General features: G+C 37.0%; 1 protein-coding gene across 1 annotated transcript in view; it reads right to left on the bottom strand.

The window, feature by feature from the left end:
- Positions 1–15,101, bottom strand: part of LOC123556938 (NTF2-related export protein 1-like) — a 32,743-nt gene extending 17,642 nt beyond the window's left edge. The window contains exons 1-2 of the mRNA XM_045348039.2: positions 14,988–15,101; positions 2,174–2,260 (exon numbers count right to left, since the gene is read on the bottom strand). Of these exons, the coding sequence (XP_045203974.2) occupies positions 2,174–2,260; positions 14,988–15,005 (105 nt within the window). The 5' untranslated portion in view covers positions 15,006–15,101. The remainder of the gene's footprint in view (positions 1–2,173; positions 2,261–14,987) is intronic.
- Positions 15,102–15,972: the final 871 nt, after the last annotated feature.

Below are 15,972 nucleotides of genomic sequence, written 5' to 3'. Positions count from 1 at the left end.
ATGAATAATGGAACTTTTTTCACTTAAGTTTCCTGACGTCTTTTAGCATAGAACACATGCTAAGACTTTTGAAAAGCAAAATTAACAAGAGCTGTTTATAAAAAGACAATATGTCTCCTCATGTGACCCGCCAGAGGAAACTGGATGTGTTTTTTGTTGTTACTTTGATCTAATGACCTACTTTTGGGTTTATCCATTGATGATAAATAAGCATACTATGAAGTCTGACAACTATAGGCCTAGGCAATCTCCAGCTACACATCTAATATACACTTTAAGTCACAAGGTCAATGTGACCTTGACCTTTCACCTCCAAAACAATAGGGGTCATCTACTGACCACAGAAAATCGTGCAATACAGCAATAGGTCCAAGCCATCTCAAGCTTTCAATAAAAATATCATATATCATCTCACTGTCACTACGACCTTGACCTTTTACCTGCTGACCCCCAAGCCATAGACATCATCTACTGTAAAATCTGGTAAATTAGCGTATACGCTTATAATGATTTTAGTGACACTTTTATGCGCCTATTTTTGATATGCGCTTATACTTAAGCTAAAAATATGCGCTTATTTTTGATATGCGCTTATAGACAAGCCGTGTGCAACTACTTTTGATATATTAGGAATAATGACAGTGCTTACTTTGGTTGAAAAAATGAAAAAAACATATGGTCATGGACGTGGGCAGTGAACTACTTCCTTTTATTGCATAGGGCTACAGTATTTATACATAATGAAACCATAATGAACTTCATAATTTGCAAAATATGTTCAATCTCTCGGACCCTTCAATAATTGTTCAACTGTAAGATTTAGCATTTTATCCATATTCTTTTCAAAAATTTACAAAAGAATGACAAACTGTTATGACCACGCAAACAACTTTTCTGGTATTCAAACTTTTACTTTAATTCACTGAATTTACGTTATAATCTTTTAACACCCATCCGCTATTCAGCAGGTATGAAAACTTGTCACCTGTATTTATGATAATCAATTATTACTGTATAATACCATTAATTACAGCTTTTTTCTGCATCTGTTGTTTGTTTACCAGTAATCAGATATGGGCCTACTTTAGAGACAAAATTATGGTAAGGGCATGACATGTGCTTATTATCCCATACGGAATAACGGTAAGGCCGTATGCGCTTACTTTTGATATGTGTTTATATTCGAATATGCGCTTATTTACCAGATTCTACAGTATTTTATAAGCTCAATCAATTCATGATATCAAGTTTGAAGATACTTGGTCAAGTGGTTCTCAAGTTATTGTGCAGAAACCGTTTTTAAGGTTTAAGCACCTGTGACCTTGACATTTGACTTACTGACCCCAAAATCAGTTCAGGTCATCTACATCATAAGCCAAATCATGCTATCAAGTTCGAAGGTTCTGGGTCAAGTGGTTTTCAAATTTTCTGTGTGGAAACCATTTTCAAGGTTCAGGCAACAGTGATCTTGACCTTTGACCTATTGGCCAAGAATCTGTAGGTGTCATCTACTTTATAAGCCAAATCATGCTTTGTTAAGCTGAAGTTTCTGGATCAAATGGTTCTCAAGTTATTGAGCAGAAACTGTTTTCAAAGTTTGGGTCCCTGTAACCTTGACCTTTGACCTAGTCATTCCCAAACCTAAGCAGGTCATTTACTTCACAAGCCCAATTATGCTACCAAGTTTGAATGTTCTAGATCAAATGGTTCTCAAGTTAATGAGCAGAAACCATTTGCTCTATCAACAGACGGTTTGAGTCTCACCCGAGGTGTTGAATTTCTCATGTGAGGCAGCTATCCAGCTGGCTTATGGAAGGTCAGTGGTTCTACCCAGGTGCCCTCCCGTAATGAAATAACACAAGGAGGGGCATCTGGGGTCTTCCCACCATCAAAGGCTGGAAAACCGCCATATGACCTATAATTGTGTCGAATCGACGTTAAACCCAACAAAAACAAAACCAACAGATGGATGGACAGACCAACCGACATGCGCAAAGCAATAACATATTTATTATCAGTTTTATACTCCCCATCTTCTTTCAACTGCAGCTGAAGTCAAATAACAAAATGTTATCACTTCTGAGTAAAAATATCTGGGCTTAAAAGTTATTTGTCACCACAGTAATATTCACTTCACACTATAATTTTATTATGCATGTCTTGTAATACTTACATGTCGCTTTTTATCAATAGTATCATAATACAGCTTTGAAAACTCCTGGCCAGCCTGGCATGCTTGCTCTACTCTCAGATGATTGTCCTGGAGGAAAAAAAAGATGTTACCATCATAAAATATTAAGTGCTTACTTTTCATTGTTACTTATATTTCTACGGCTGACTTTCTGTATACATGGCTAATTTTGCGTATCAGAAACCATGTCCGTCTAGTGGTTTATCCAATTTTTACTGAGAAAAACAAGAGCACCGCCTTGCGGGTGCTGACGCTCATCTGATTTTTTTTGTATAACAGAAATATTGTCCTACCCATGATTTTCTAAGTCTAAAAAGGGCCATCATTCTTGCAAAAAGCAGGATAGAGTTATGCTTCTTGATGTACAGTGTCCACTTATGATGGTGAAAAACTGTTGCAAGTTTTAAAGCAATAGCTTTGATAGTTTATGAGAAAAGTTGACTTAAACATAATATTCAACCAAGAAAATGATTTTTCTAAGTCCAAAAGGGGCAATAATTATTGCAAAAAGCAGGATGGAGTTATGTTGCTTGCTGTACAGGGTCAGCTTATGATGGTGAACAACAGTTGCAAGTTTTAAAGCAATAGCTTTGATGGTTTAAGAGAAAAAGTTGACCTAAACATAAAACTTAACCAAGAAATCTGATATTTTCTAAGTCCAAAAGGGGCCATCATTCTTGCAAAAAGCAGGATGGAGTTATGTTTCTTGCTGTACAGGGTCAGCTTATGATGGTGAACAAGTGTTGCAAGTTTTAAAGCAATAGCTTTGATAGTTTAGGATAAAAGTTGACCTAAACATAAAATTTAACCAAGAAAACTGATTTTCTAAGTCCAAAAGGGGCAATAATTCTTGCAAAAAGCAAGATGGAGTTATGTTTCTTGATGTACAGGGTCTGCTTATGATGGTGAACAAGTATTCCAAGTTTCAAAGCAATAGCTTTGATAGTGTAGGAGAAAAGTTGACCTAAACATAAAACTTAACCAAGAAATCTGATATTTTCTAAGTACAAAAGGGGCCATAAATCTTGCAAAATGCAAGATGGAGTTATGTTTCTTGCTATACAGGGTCAGCTTATGATGGTAAACAAGTATTCCAAGTTTCAAAGCAATAGCTTTGATAGTTTAGGAGAAAAGCTTACCTAAACATAAAACTTAACCAAGCAACGCCGACGCAGACGCCAACAACCGCTCAAGTGATGACAATAACTCATCATTTTTTTTCAAAAAATCAGATGAGCTAATAAGCACAGAATAATATCTAACATTGCCTTGTGCAATCTCACATACATCTGGGCTCGTATCCATCAAAGAACAAGGTCATTACAGTTGTTATTGCAGTTCAACACACTGAATAGGTAGTTTTACATTTTTATAAAAAAAATGAAGAACTAGAAAATGCTTTTGTAAAAAAGCACATGTCTCCCCCAATGCAAAGTCCTATAGGCAAGAAGTCAATAGGGGTCAGGAGCGAAAGTCAAAGAGACACTGATGGTTGCCTGCAATAGGGATCATCTACTTGGCATGTCCAGTCATCCCGCTAAATTTCAACATTCTTGGCCTAGTGGTTCTCAAGTCACTGTTCAGACTCCTATGACCTTGACCTTTGATCAAGTGACCTCAAAACAAATAGGGGTCATCTACTCTGCATGTCCAATCATCCTATTATGTTTCAACATTGTAGGTCAAGTGGTTCTGAAGTTATTTCCAAAAAACGATTTTACATGAACAGGCCACTGTGACCTTGACCTTTAATAAACTGACCCCAAAATCAATAGGGGTCTTCTACTCTGCATGTTCAATAATCCTATGAAGTTTCAACATTCTGGGTCAAGTGGTTCTCAAGTTATTGATCGGAACTGGTTATCTATGTTCTGGCCTCTGTGACCTTGAACTTTAACAGAATGACCCCAAAAACAATAGGGGTCATTCACTCTGCATGAACAAACATCCTATGAAGTTTCAACATTCTGGGTCGACGAGGTTCTCAAGTTATTGACTGGAAATGGTTACCCATGTTCAGGCCCCTGTGACCTTGACCTTAAATAGAGTGACCCTAAAATTGTTAGGGGTCATCTACTCTGCATGATCAATCATCCTATGAAGTTTCATCATTCTGGGTCAAGTGGTTCTCAAGTTACTGACCGGAAATGGTTTTCAATGTTCGGGCCCCTGTGACCTTGACTTTTAACAGAGTGATCTCAAAATCGTTAGGGGTCATCTACTCTGCATGACCAATCATTCTATTAAGTTTCAACATTCTGGGTCAAGTGGTTCTCAAGTTATTGATCGGAAATGGTTTTCAATATTCAGGCCCCTGTGACCTTGACCTTTGAGGTAGTGACCCCAAAATCAATAGGGGTCATCTACTCTTCATGATCAATCATCCTATGAAGTTTCAACATTCTGGGTCAAGTGGTTCTCTAGTTATTGATCGGAAATGGTTTTCAATGTTCAGGCCCCTGTGACCTTGACCTTTGACGGAGTGACCCCAAAATCAATAGGGGTCATCTACTCTTTATGACCAATCATCCTATGAAGTTTCAACATTCTGAGTCAAGTGGTTCTCTAGTTATTGATCGAAAATGGTTTTCAATGTTCAGGCCCCTGTGACCTTGATCTTTGACGGAGTGACACCAAAATCATTAGGGGTCATCTACTCTTCATGATCAATCATCCTATAAAGTTTCAACATTCTGGGTCAAGTGGTTCTCTAGTTATTGATCGGAAATGGTTTTCAATGTTCAGGCCCCTGTGACCTTGACCTTTGAGGGAGTGACCCCAAAATCAATAGGGGTCATCTACTCTTAATGACCAATCACCCTATGAAGTTTCAACATTCTGGGTCAAGTGGTCCTCTAGTTATTGATCGGAAATGGTTTTCAATTTTCAGGCCCCTGTGACCTTGACCTTCGACGGAGTGACCCCAAAAACAATAGGGGTCGTCTACTCCAGCAGCCCTACAACCCTATGAAGTTTGAAGGTTCTAGGTCAAATGGTTCTCCAGTTATTGCTCGGAAATGAAGTGTGACATACGGACGGACAGGGCAAAAACAATATGTTTCCCCCAGAGGGGGGGAGACATAATTATTGGTACCTGTCCTTGGTATTTCAAATTCACACTCAACCGCTATTAGTAAGCTGGGCTTGTTTCACTTCTGAAACTTAGGGAGCCCAAGCATATGACATAATACCATGTGGTATGCCTTGCATATATACTTACTTGTTTAAGATTGTGAATGAGGAATAAATGTACTGTAATCAATATAAAACATCAATTTACATTTATAAGTCATTTTGATCAAACAGAATTATTATCACCATTGTCAATGTGCTTAATAAATTTCAGTTTTCCAGAAAAAAATTACCATTAAATAATTTTGTAATATTATTAAATCAAAACAAGTCTGCATAATTATAAGATATACCTAGAACAGCAGCTGCATTACCGGGACACCCATTACCATAATTATAACATATACCTAGAACAGCGACGGAGTGACCCCAAAAACAATAGGGGTCGTCTACTCCAGCAGCCCTACAACCCTATGAAGTTTGAAGGTTCTAGGTCAAATGGTTCTCCAGTTATTGCTCGGAAATGAAGTGTGACATACGGACGGACAGGGCAAAAACAATATGTTTCCCCCAGTGGGGGGGAAGACATAATTATTGGTACCTGTCCTTGGTATTACAAATTCACACTCAACAGCTATTAGTAAGCTGGGCTTGTTTCACTTCTGAAACTTAGGGAGCCCAAGCATATGACATAATACCATGTGGTATGCCTTGCATATATACTTACTTGTTTAAGATTGTGAATGATGCATAAATGTACTGTAATCAATATAAAACATCAATTTACATTTATAAGTCATTTTGATCAAACAGAATTATTAACACCATTGTCAATGTGCTTAATAAATTTCAGTTTTCCAGAAAAAAATTACCATTAAATATTTTTGTAATATTATTAAATCAAAACAAGTCTGCATAATTATAACATATACCTAGAACAGCAGCTGCATTACCAGGACACCCATTACCATAATTATAACATATACCTAGAACAGCAGCTGCATTACCAGGACACCCATTACCAGAATTATAACATATACCTAGAATAGCAGCTGCATTACCAGGACACCAGGCCCGTGTGCAGGATTTGTTTGCTGGGGGGCCCAACCTGGGGTGGGTTCGGAAGGGTATCCCCTCCGGACTGCGGATTTTTTTAATATGGCACATGAATAGATGCATTTTCCTGCTACCTGAAACACCTTTAAGGATGCATGAATGTATCATATTGTAAAAGGAGCGGAAAAATGTGCAGCCCGATACAGGACTCGAACCTGCGACCTTCTGCTTGCAAGTCAGATGCTCTACCAACTGAGCTAATCGGACAATCAATATCATAGACTAATTATATACATTATACACACACTGCTACATTCCTCTCTCCTTTTTTTCAAAGACAAACTCAGGTTCTTTTGACTAACCTAGCCATTGCTTCACCCTAGCTCTAGGATTCCAAGGCTAGTCACCACACTCACGGCACCAATGTAATAGGTGCGGAAAAATGTGCAGCCCGATACAGGACTATACAGGACTCGAACCTGCGACCTTCTGCTTGCAAGTCAGATGCTCCACCAACTGAGCTAATCGGACAATCGATATCATAGACTAATTATATACATTATACACACACTGCTACAATATATTTAAGGAAAAGTCTACTTTTTATGCCCCCGAAGGGAGGCATATAGTTTTTGAACCGTCTGTCATTCTGTCAGTCTGTCGGTCTGTCCGCAATTTTCGTGTCCGGTCCATATCTTTGTCATCGATGGATGGATTTTCAAATAACTTGGCATGAATGTGTACCACAGTAAGATGACGTGTCGCGCGCAAGACCCAGGTCCGTAGCTCAAAGGTCAAGGTCACACTTAGACTTTAAAGATCACTTTTCATGATAGTGCATTCGTGTCCGGTCCATATCTTTGTCATCGATGGATGGATTTTCAAATAACTTGGCATGAATGTGTACCACAGTAAGACGACGTGTCGCGCGCAAGACCCAGGCCTGTAGCTCAAAGGTCAAGGTCACACTTAGACTTTTAAGATCATTTTTCATGATAGTGCATTCGTGTCCGGTCCATATCTTTGTCATCGATGGATGGATTTTCAAATAACTTAGCATGAATGTGTACCACAGTAAGACGACGTGTCGCGCGCAAGACCCAGGTCCGTAGCTCAAAGGTCAAGGTCACACTTAGACGTTAAAGGTCATTTTTCATGATAGTGCATTGATGGGCGTGTCCGGTCCATATCTTTGTCATTCATGCATGGATTTTAAAATTACTGGGCATGAATGTGTACCACAGTAAGACGACGTGTCGCGCGCAAGACCCAGGTCCATAGGTCAAAGGTCCTAAATTCTAACATCGGCCATAACTATTCATTCAAAGTGCCATCGGGGGCATGTGTCATCCTATGGAGACAGCTCTTGTTAATCATTTCATCAAGCCTTTTCAATGTATGTATGATTGCACAGTCACAGTGTATGGACTTATTTTTCTGTATGATACCCAGTTGAAAAAAATGTTGAAGTTTTAAGATAATTATTAAGTAGACTAGCTCCTAGACTATGATAATTTTTTTTCACATTTTTATGATTTCATGTAGTGAACTGAGCCAGTCTATATACTATGTCCAATATTACAATATTAACATCAGTCCTCTTAGAAAATCTCTAGAATAGACTGGCTTTTGTCTCTATGAACATAAAAAAGAAGAAAAAAAACATAGAAATATCATAATTATCAGTCTAGTGGCTAGTCAAATTATTAAGGGTATCCTATTTGCAAAATGGCCAAAATTTTTTTAGATTTCCAACAAAACAAAACAAAGTATTATGACAATTACTATTTACATCATAGATTTCAAATGACCAAAGATCTATAAAATAAATAGATGTGTATTTTATACTTCTTTGACTGTACAAACTATAACATCACAGAACATATTAAATGATATTTTTATGTATAAAACCCTCATAAGTAACGAGTTTTAGATGCGTTTTGTAAGATTTACTGAGAAACTACTTTTAAAACTATGAGAGTTTTTAAGGTTTCGATGGAGGCCTTGAGAAAGAAAAATCAAACAACACCAAATCATAGAAAGAAAGAGTTGTTTGACATGAAAATTAAACAGCATGTAAAACATGTATATTACTTTACGAAACAAGTGTCAGTATACTGATATAAACATTGAATTCCGGAAAAGGGCTGCCTAAAGGGGCTCCACTTCCGGACAGTTAAACGCCTTTAAAAACTCACCATTTTCAAAGAACTGTTACACATGTTTGTTTTGATGCATTTGCAATAGCGTGCGAGTGGTGAAATTTCACGTAACAAGGTGGAACATAGTTTTCAGCAATTGTTTATCTTTTCTTCTTTACAAATGGCATTTATTTTCAAAGGGAGACAACTTTTTCTCAAAGATTACTTAAAATAATCGGAAAAAGTTGTTTCCCTTTGAAAATGAATGCCATTTGTACTTAAAATAATCGGGAACAGTTGTCTCCCTTTGAAAATGAATGCCATTTGTAAAGAAATAAAGATAAACAATTGCTGAAAACTGTGTTCCACCTTGTTATGCGAAATTTCACCACTCGCACGCTATTGCAAATGCATCAAAACGAACATGTGTAACTGTTCTTTGAAAATGGTGAGTTTTTAAAGGCGTTTAACTGTCCGGAAGTGGAGCCCCTTTAGGCAGCCCTTTTCCGGAATTCAATGTTTATATCAGTATACTGACACTTGTTTCTTAAAGTAATATACATGTTTTACATGCTGTTCAATTTTCATGTCAAACAACTCTTTCTTTCTATGATTTGGTGTTGTTTGATTTTTGTTTCTCAAGGCCTCCATCGAAACCTTAAGTAAGGTTATTGGACCCAAAAGAGTAAAATTGATACAGTAGTTTCAAATTCATAATCGTTGTAAAATAAAAAGATAGGATAAATATCTATCAATTTAATAAATTTGGGGAATGTGCCTTAATGTAAAAACAAAATACAACCATCATAATGTTTCAATTTTCAGATTCATTTTAAGATTTACTTAACAAAACCAACAATGTTCTGATCATTTTATAACACTTCCAAAGAGTAAATAACATAATAGTTTCTCAAGTACCGATCAATGAAGCATGCACAGATAAACTTTTACCTATGACATGCCTGGGGCTAATTTCCACTACCGGACACGGTTTTATGGCTCTTTAGCCTGTGTATTGCTGTCAAATCAAGCCAGTTGCGCTTGTGTATAAATTTGTTAATTGAGGGGCCCATAGTAACAAAAATCGTAACTAGCCAGCCAGCTGGGGGGGCCCGGGCCCCCTGGCCCCCCACCTGGACACGTGCCTGGACACCCATTACCATACATGCAGTCATACCTAAACAAGGATCATTCATAAATGACAACTGTCCATATTTTGTTTCAATTATGATTTTTCATAAATAATGTTTTCATCACAGCAATCAGATTGTTATACTTTACAATCCATCAAATAACTCCACCACTTTGGAAGCAATATACATGCCAGAATCTTTACATGTGCACAGACACTGGACATTCAGTAATAATGTATCAAATATACATTTGGGCTTAGTATATACTTGTCATCAGATGAAGTCTAAATAATAATAGAATTACTGGAAATCGCAATTTTTACATGTAGCAGCTTGCTGATTGGGCAATGTCGTAAAAGATTGGCGAGTGTTAATTTGCCTGTATTATCCAGGTGAGAGAGATCGCTTTTTGGACCAGGCCAGTTAATTTGCTAAAAGTTCATTATTTTACTATTATTATCCTATCTTTCACTAGTTTCCATCTAAAGGAAAAAAGTGTAACATGAGCACCAACATTATGCATTGCTTTCAAAAGAAAAACAAGGCCGTCGCCTGAAAGTGTCTCGCCCACTGAAGCTAATATGAGTTTTTGAACCATCCTATAAGGTTTCAAAGCAATATTATGTAACGGTTTTTAAGGCAGTCATTTTTTTGTGAATTTTCAAAGGCATCATTTTTTAAAAATGCTAATTTCTTCAAAGTCAAGGTCACTAGGGGGCAAGGACTCACCAAGAGGGTGTAAAATGAGTTTTTGAACCATCCTACAAGGTTTCAAAGCAATATATGTAACAGTTTTTGAGACACTGTCATTTTTGACGCTCATCTGATTTTTTTTGTATAAAAGAAATATTGTCCTACCCATGATTTTCTAAGTCTAAAAAGGGCCATCATTCTTGCAAAAAGCAGGATAGAGTTATTATTCTTGATGTACAGTGTCCACTTATGATGCTGAAAAACTGTTGCAAGTTTTAAAGCAATAGCTTTGATAGTTTATGAGAAAAGTTGACTTAAACATAATATTCAACCAAGAAAATAATTTTTCTAAGTCCAAAAGGGGCAATAATTATTGCAAAAAGCAGGATGGAGTTATGTTGCTTGCTGTACAGGGTCAGTTTATGATGGTGAACAAGAGGTGCAAGTTTTAAAGCAATAGCTTTAATAGTTTAAGAAAAAAGTTGACCTAAACATAAAACTTAACCAAGAAATCTGATATTTTCTAAGTCCAAAAGGGGCCATAAATCTTGCAAAAAGCAGGATGGAGTTATGTTTCTTGCTGCACAGGGTCAGCTTATGATGGTGAACAAGTGTTGCAAGTTTTAAAGCAATAGCTTTGATAGTTTAGGATAAAAGCTGACCTAAACATAAAACTTAACCAAGAAAACTGATTTTCTAAGTCCAAAAGGGGCAATAATTCTTGCAAAAAGCAAGATGGAGTTATGTTTCTTGATGTACATGGTCAGCTTATGATGGTGAACAAGTATTCCAAGTTTCAAAGCAATAGCTTTGATAGTTTAGGAGAAAAGTTGACCTAAACATAAAACTTAACCAAGAAATCTAATATTTTCTAAGTACAAAAGGGGCCATAAATCTTGCAAAAAGCAAGATGGAGTTATGTTTCTTGCTATACAGGGTCAGCTTATGAATGTGAACAACTATTCCAAGTTTCAAAGCAATAGCTTTGATAGTTTAGGAGAAAAGCTAACCTAAACATAAAACTTAACCAGGCAACGCCGACGCCGACGCCGACAACCGCTCAAGTGATGACAATAACTCATCATTTTTTTCCAAAAAATCAGATGAGCTAAAAATGCTAATTTCGTCAAGGTCAAGGTAACTGAGGGGTCAGGACTCACCATGGGGGTGTAAAATGAGTTTTTGAACCAACTTACAAGGTTTCAAAGCAATATAATATAGGCAATGGTTATTTGAAAAATTATCATTTTTGTGAATTTTCAAAGGTGTCAAAAATTCTATAAAATGCTAATTTCTTCAAGGTCAAGGTCACAAGGGGGCCAGGACTCACCATGGGTGTAAAATTAGTTTCTAAATCATCCTACAATGTTTCAAAGAAATATATGTAACGGTTTTTGAGTTATTCCCAATTGTTGATGCTGTCGCTGCTTCTGGATTTTAGATTACGTAGTCTCGACGAGGGGCAAGATAAAAATATAATTTTACTATTATGTCATTTCATTACTGGGCTATCATAGACCGATTAATACTAGTTCTTTTTATTTCAAAGGTCACTTATACACGGCCTATGGTAAATTAGAAATGAGTAAAAAATGATTTAGAGTTTAATCTAACGTTACAACATATGAATACGAGATTTAACAAATCAACAAAAGCAACATGGCATCCTAAAACTATAATACAGTTCCTAGTATCTTATTAGTTAGCCATACGTGTTCAGTTTATGGATGGCTTTTATTTATGATCTGATATTTTATAAACAGTAGCAATAACCACAGGAAAGATAACTCTTGCAAACCCTGGATAAATGATTTCAAAAAAGTGAGTCCACAAAAAAACCCTCACAATCTGTTTTCAAACCTGGCTTATTAGTTGCATTGAGTGTATTTAAAATACTGTAAAATTACTCGCATTAGAAACTGTAAATATTTTGTAATTTCTCTAAAACTAGAAATGTGTCCATGGGACACAGATGCCCCCACTACATGACAAAGGACAGGGGCCATAACCCCTACAATACTGAATGAATCCAGACGCGAAATCCCAGGTGCACAACTGCAAATGCTGACCAACATTCCTGTAAACTTTGGTGACTCTAGGTCAAATACTTTCGGAGCTACACGCGACACAACATTAAAATGACCAATTTTTAACTAAGTCAGGGGCCATAACCCTACAAGACTGAATGAATCCGGACGGGAAACCCCAGGTGCACAACTGCACATGCTGACCAACATTCCTGTAAGCTTTGGTGACTCTAGGTCAAATACTTTTGGAGCTACGCGCGACACAACATTAAAATGACCAATTTTTTACTAAGTTAGGGGCCATTACTCCTACATGACTGAATGAATCCGGACGCAAAACCCAGGTGCACAACTACACATGCTGACCAACATTCCTGTAAAGTTTTGTGACTCTACGTCAAATACTTTTGGAGCTAGGCGTGACACAACACTAAAATGACCAATTTTTACAAGTCAGGGGCCATAACCCCTACATGACTGAATTAATCTGGACGCGAAACCCCAGGTGCACAACGACACATGCTAACCAACATCCCTGTAAAGTTTTGTGACCCTACGTCAAATACTTTTGGAGCTAGGCGCGACACAACATTCTCGGAAGGACAGAAGGACGCACTCCAATATGATTCATGTATTAGGTGGTCATTCCATTATTTGAAAACAATAGAATGACCACTTAAAGAACAAAAGAATCTAGTGGTTACGGAATGAATACAAAGGATTTTTATTGTCCTAGGCCACACCTCCTATCACCTAAGGTACCAATCGTGTGCTCGGACGGACGGACGGACAAGGGCAAATCTATATGCCCCCCCCACAAAGTGGGAGCATAAAAAGAGAAATCTATATTTGTAATAGATGAATAAATCTTATTAAAATAAACCAAACAAATGTAACACAAAAAAAATGAATATGTTGTGTCAAAATCTAGAACACAACTTTAGCACTAAATGTGTATCAGCTCCCTAAACAGAAGGTTGTTGTTTTTTTATAAAAGTATACATATCTGTCTATGTCATTATTAGGCCTAACTCTTTATTAACTCAATAACATAGATTTCTCCGTTTTCATAATGTACTTACCGTATTTTCCCGAATTAAGGCCCCCCCCTCTAATTAACGCCCCCCCCCCACCCATTTTGGAGGGGAAAAAAGTCAACAAGAACGAGAACAAAATACCCTACCTCATTTTTGTAAGTCCATGTAATAAGTAATTTAAAGTACTAAAGTCCAATGTATCAAAAATTAAACACACTTTTAAACAGTCCATGTACCGTAAGTCCACAACATTTGTACTAAGTATGGTACGTATCCAATCATCAAACAGAAAATTAAACGGTAAATACATTTTTGATTTGTTTTTACACCACTCGCGCACACGCTTCCCGCCGACTTTAAACAAACTTGCAGCAATGTGTTTACGATATACCCTTTTCTTCGGCAGTTTTACGAACTTTTAATTTAAAGGCAGTGGCTACGATTACGGTACCGTAATCCTAGCCTCCGGTTCTAGGATTACGGAAGTTCCGTATTCCTAGACAACCCTATGAGAATAGGCTAGGATTACGGAAGTATTTAAGAGGCATCAAATTTATGTTAGGACATGCATAAATGACATTGTAAACTTACTCATTTAACTTACTTTCACTAAATATTTCGTGCTATCGATCGGCCGTTTGGGTAAGTATAACCTTAATGGCGCTGGGCGGAAATATAGAATTATCTATGTTTCGTATATGCCTGCATTTTTTTCATCAAGTCACCACAAATGGTCTTTAATAACATACAATATGATTATAAATAATAAAATTCAAAGTATAGATTTTTTTTAAATCTAACTTTGACACTCGTATTTCTAATATATCTCCGCGCGCCGCCATTAAGATTATACTAACCCAAAACGGCCGATAGAAAACACGAAATTATAAGGCAGGCTTGAAAAATTAAGTGAAATAAGTTAGTTTACAACACCATTTATGCGTGTCCTAACATATACTTTATGCTTCTTAAAATACTCTCGTAATCCTAGTCTATCCTCATAGGGTTGTCTAGGAATACGGAACTTCCGTAATCCTAGAACCGGAGGCTAGGATTACGGTACCGTAATCGTAGCCACTGCCTAATTTAAAAGCAGGCACAGCAGCGTGTCAAACCACTGACATTGTGTATTGCGCTATTAGCTACCCGCATGTACTAAGGAAAATGTTATCGGAGTACACAGCTGTTTGGGTCATGACGTAATGTGTATTGTTGCGAGCCTGTCAAGAAGCCAGACATGGAATACACGAGGTATCGATACCGTATTTAAATGCATAAAAGACACACTGCATTAAACTGGATGCCAAATAATTACGTTTTTGGGGGGATTAAACAACACAGAAACACTTGACAGCTAGTTTGAACCATGTTTTTAAGTTTTGTAAACATTTTCAGTTTTTATTTTTTTACCTCAAATAAACGCCCCCGGTGGCGTTTATACGGGAAAATACGGTAACAATTGTACAACCTGGTAAAATTCTATCCAAAATTGCCGCGACCGACTACCTGTTCAATTTACTAATATTGTGTAACGTTTTAAAACCAGGTGATCTTGTGGGAAATAGAGGTTTCTAATAAGAGCTGAGGTTGATGGTAACAGTTATATGGCATGTTCTTTTGTAATTAGTTCACATTACCTCAGGAACTGATCCCATTTCTGTGTCATATGATTTGTGTAAACAAATGGCAAGAAGCGAAAAGTGTCAAAATTATTAGACGAAAAGATGGATAAAAAAAAGAAAATATCGGTAAAACCGATGCTCCCTACCTGTTTAAAAAACAAAAGTGGAATTCACTGACTGGGCATATATAGTAGCTTATTTTGAATAATAAAAGGCAATATCTTATTGAAAAATAATCCCAACGGAACATGAAGATTGAAACGAAGCATCCTACTGGTTGAGGACCACCAAATCTGGACAACCACCAAACCGGACAGCTGCTAAATTTTGCTATATTTTTAGCAATCTTTTATAAGTCAAACACACATTTGATTTTTTAACAATAATGTGGAATTATATCTGACAAAAATAACTTATTGAGGAGGAAATTTCATTTTTTGATTTCGTCATTCATACTGAAGCATGAAACTATCATGGGGGATTTGGAAATCCGCACTGCATTTCTTACTATCATATAGCAGTTTTCCACACAAAACAAATCTGAATAAAATTTATATCTTTCTGGCCAATAATGAATACTTTGACTCTTTTTCACATCACATAGCAAAATGTCATCAGTACAGAGGTTCCCATAAGTTGTAAAAAAAACAAACTGTCCAGATATATGGTACTGCCAAGATGTGAAAGTAAGTAGTTTAGTTGACCCTACATTCGGCCCTGGAAAGGGCATTAATCATTCGTTAGGGGTAAACAAATTAAGTCTTCTTCTTGAGGGTGCACCTAACTATGTTCATGTGAAATTTCACAGTTGTAATGAAGGAAATGAAAGAGAAAATGGCGAAAAACCTCTAAAAGTGTCCGGTTGTTGGCCTCCGACCAGTATGGTTGCTGAGAAATACTCCAGATAGGGATATCGCTATAATTTACTATTAATGTTGAGTAATCCTAGGACGATAACGGCAGCCTGGAAAACCTGGGATGGGCTCATGGGTTGGTATGG

Source organism: Mercenaria mercenaria, chromosome 5 (genome assembly GCF_021730395.1).
Source record: "Mercenaria mercenaria strain notata chromosome 5, MADL_Memer_1, whole genome shotgun sequence".
NCBI classification, from domain to species: domain Eukaryota; kingdom Metazoa; phylum Mollusca; class Bivalvia; order Venerida; family Veneridae; genus Mercenaria; species Mercenaria mercenaria.
Note: the sequence above shows the minus strand (reverse complement) of the source record. Positions and strands in the feature narration are given on the sequence as shown.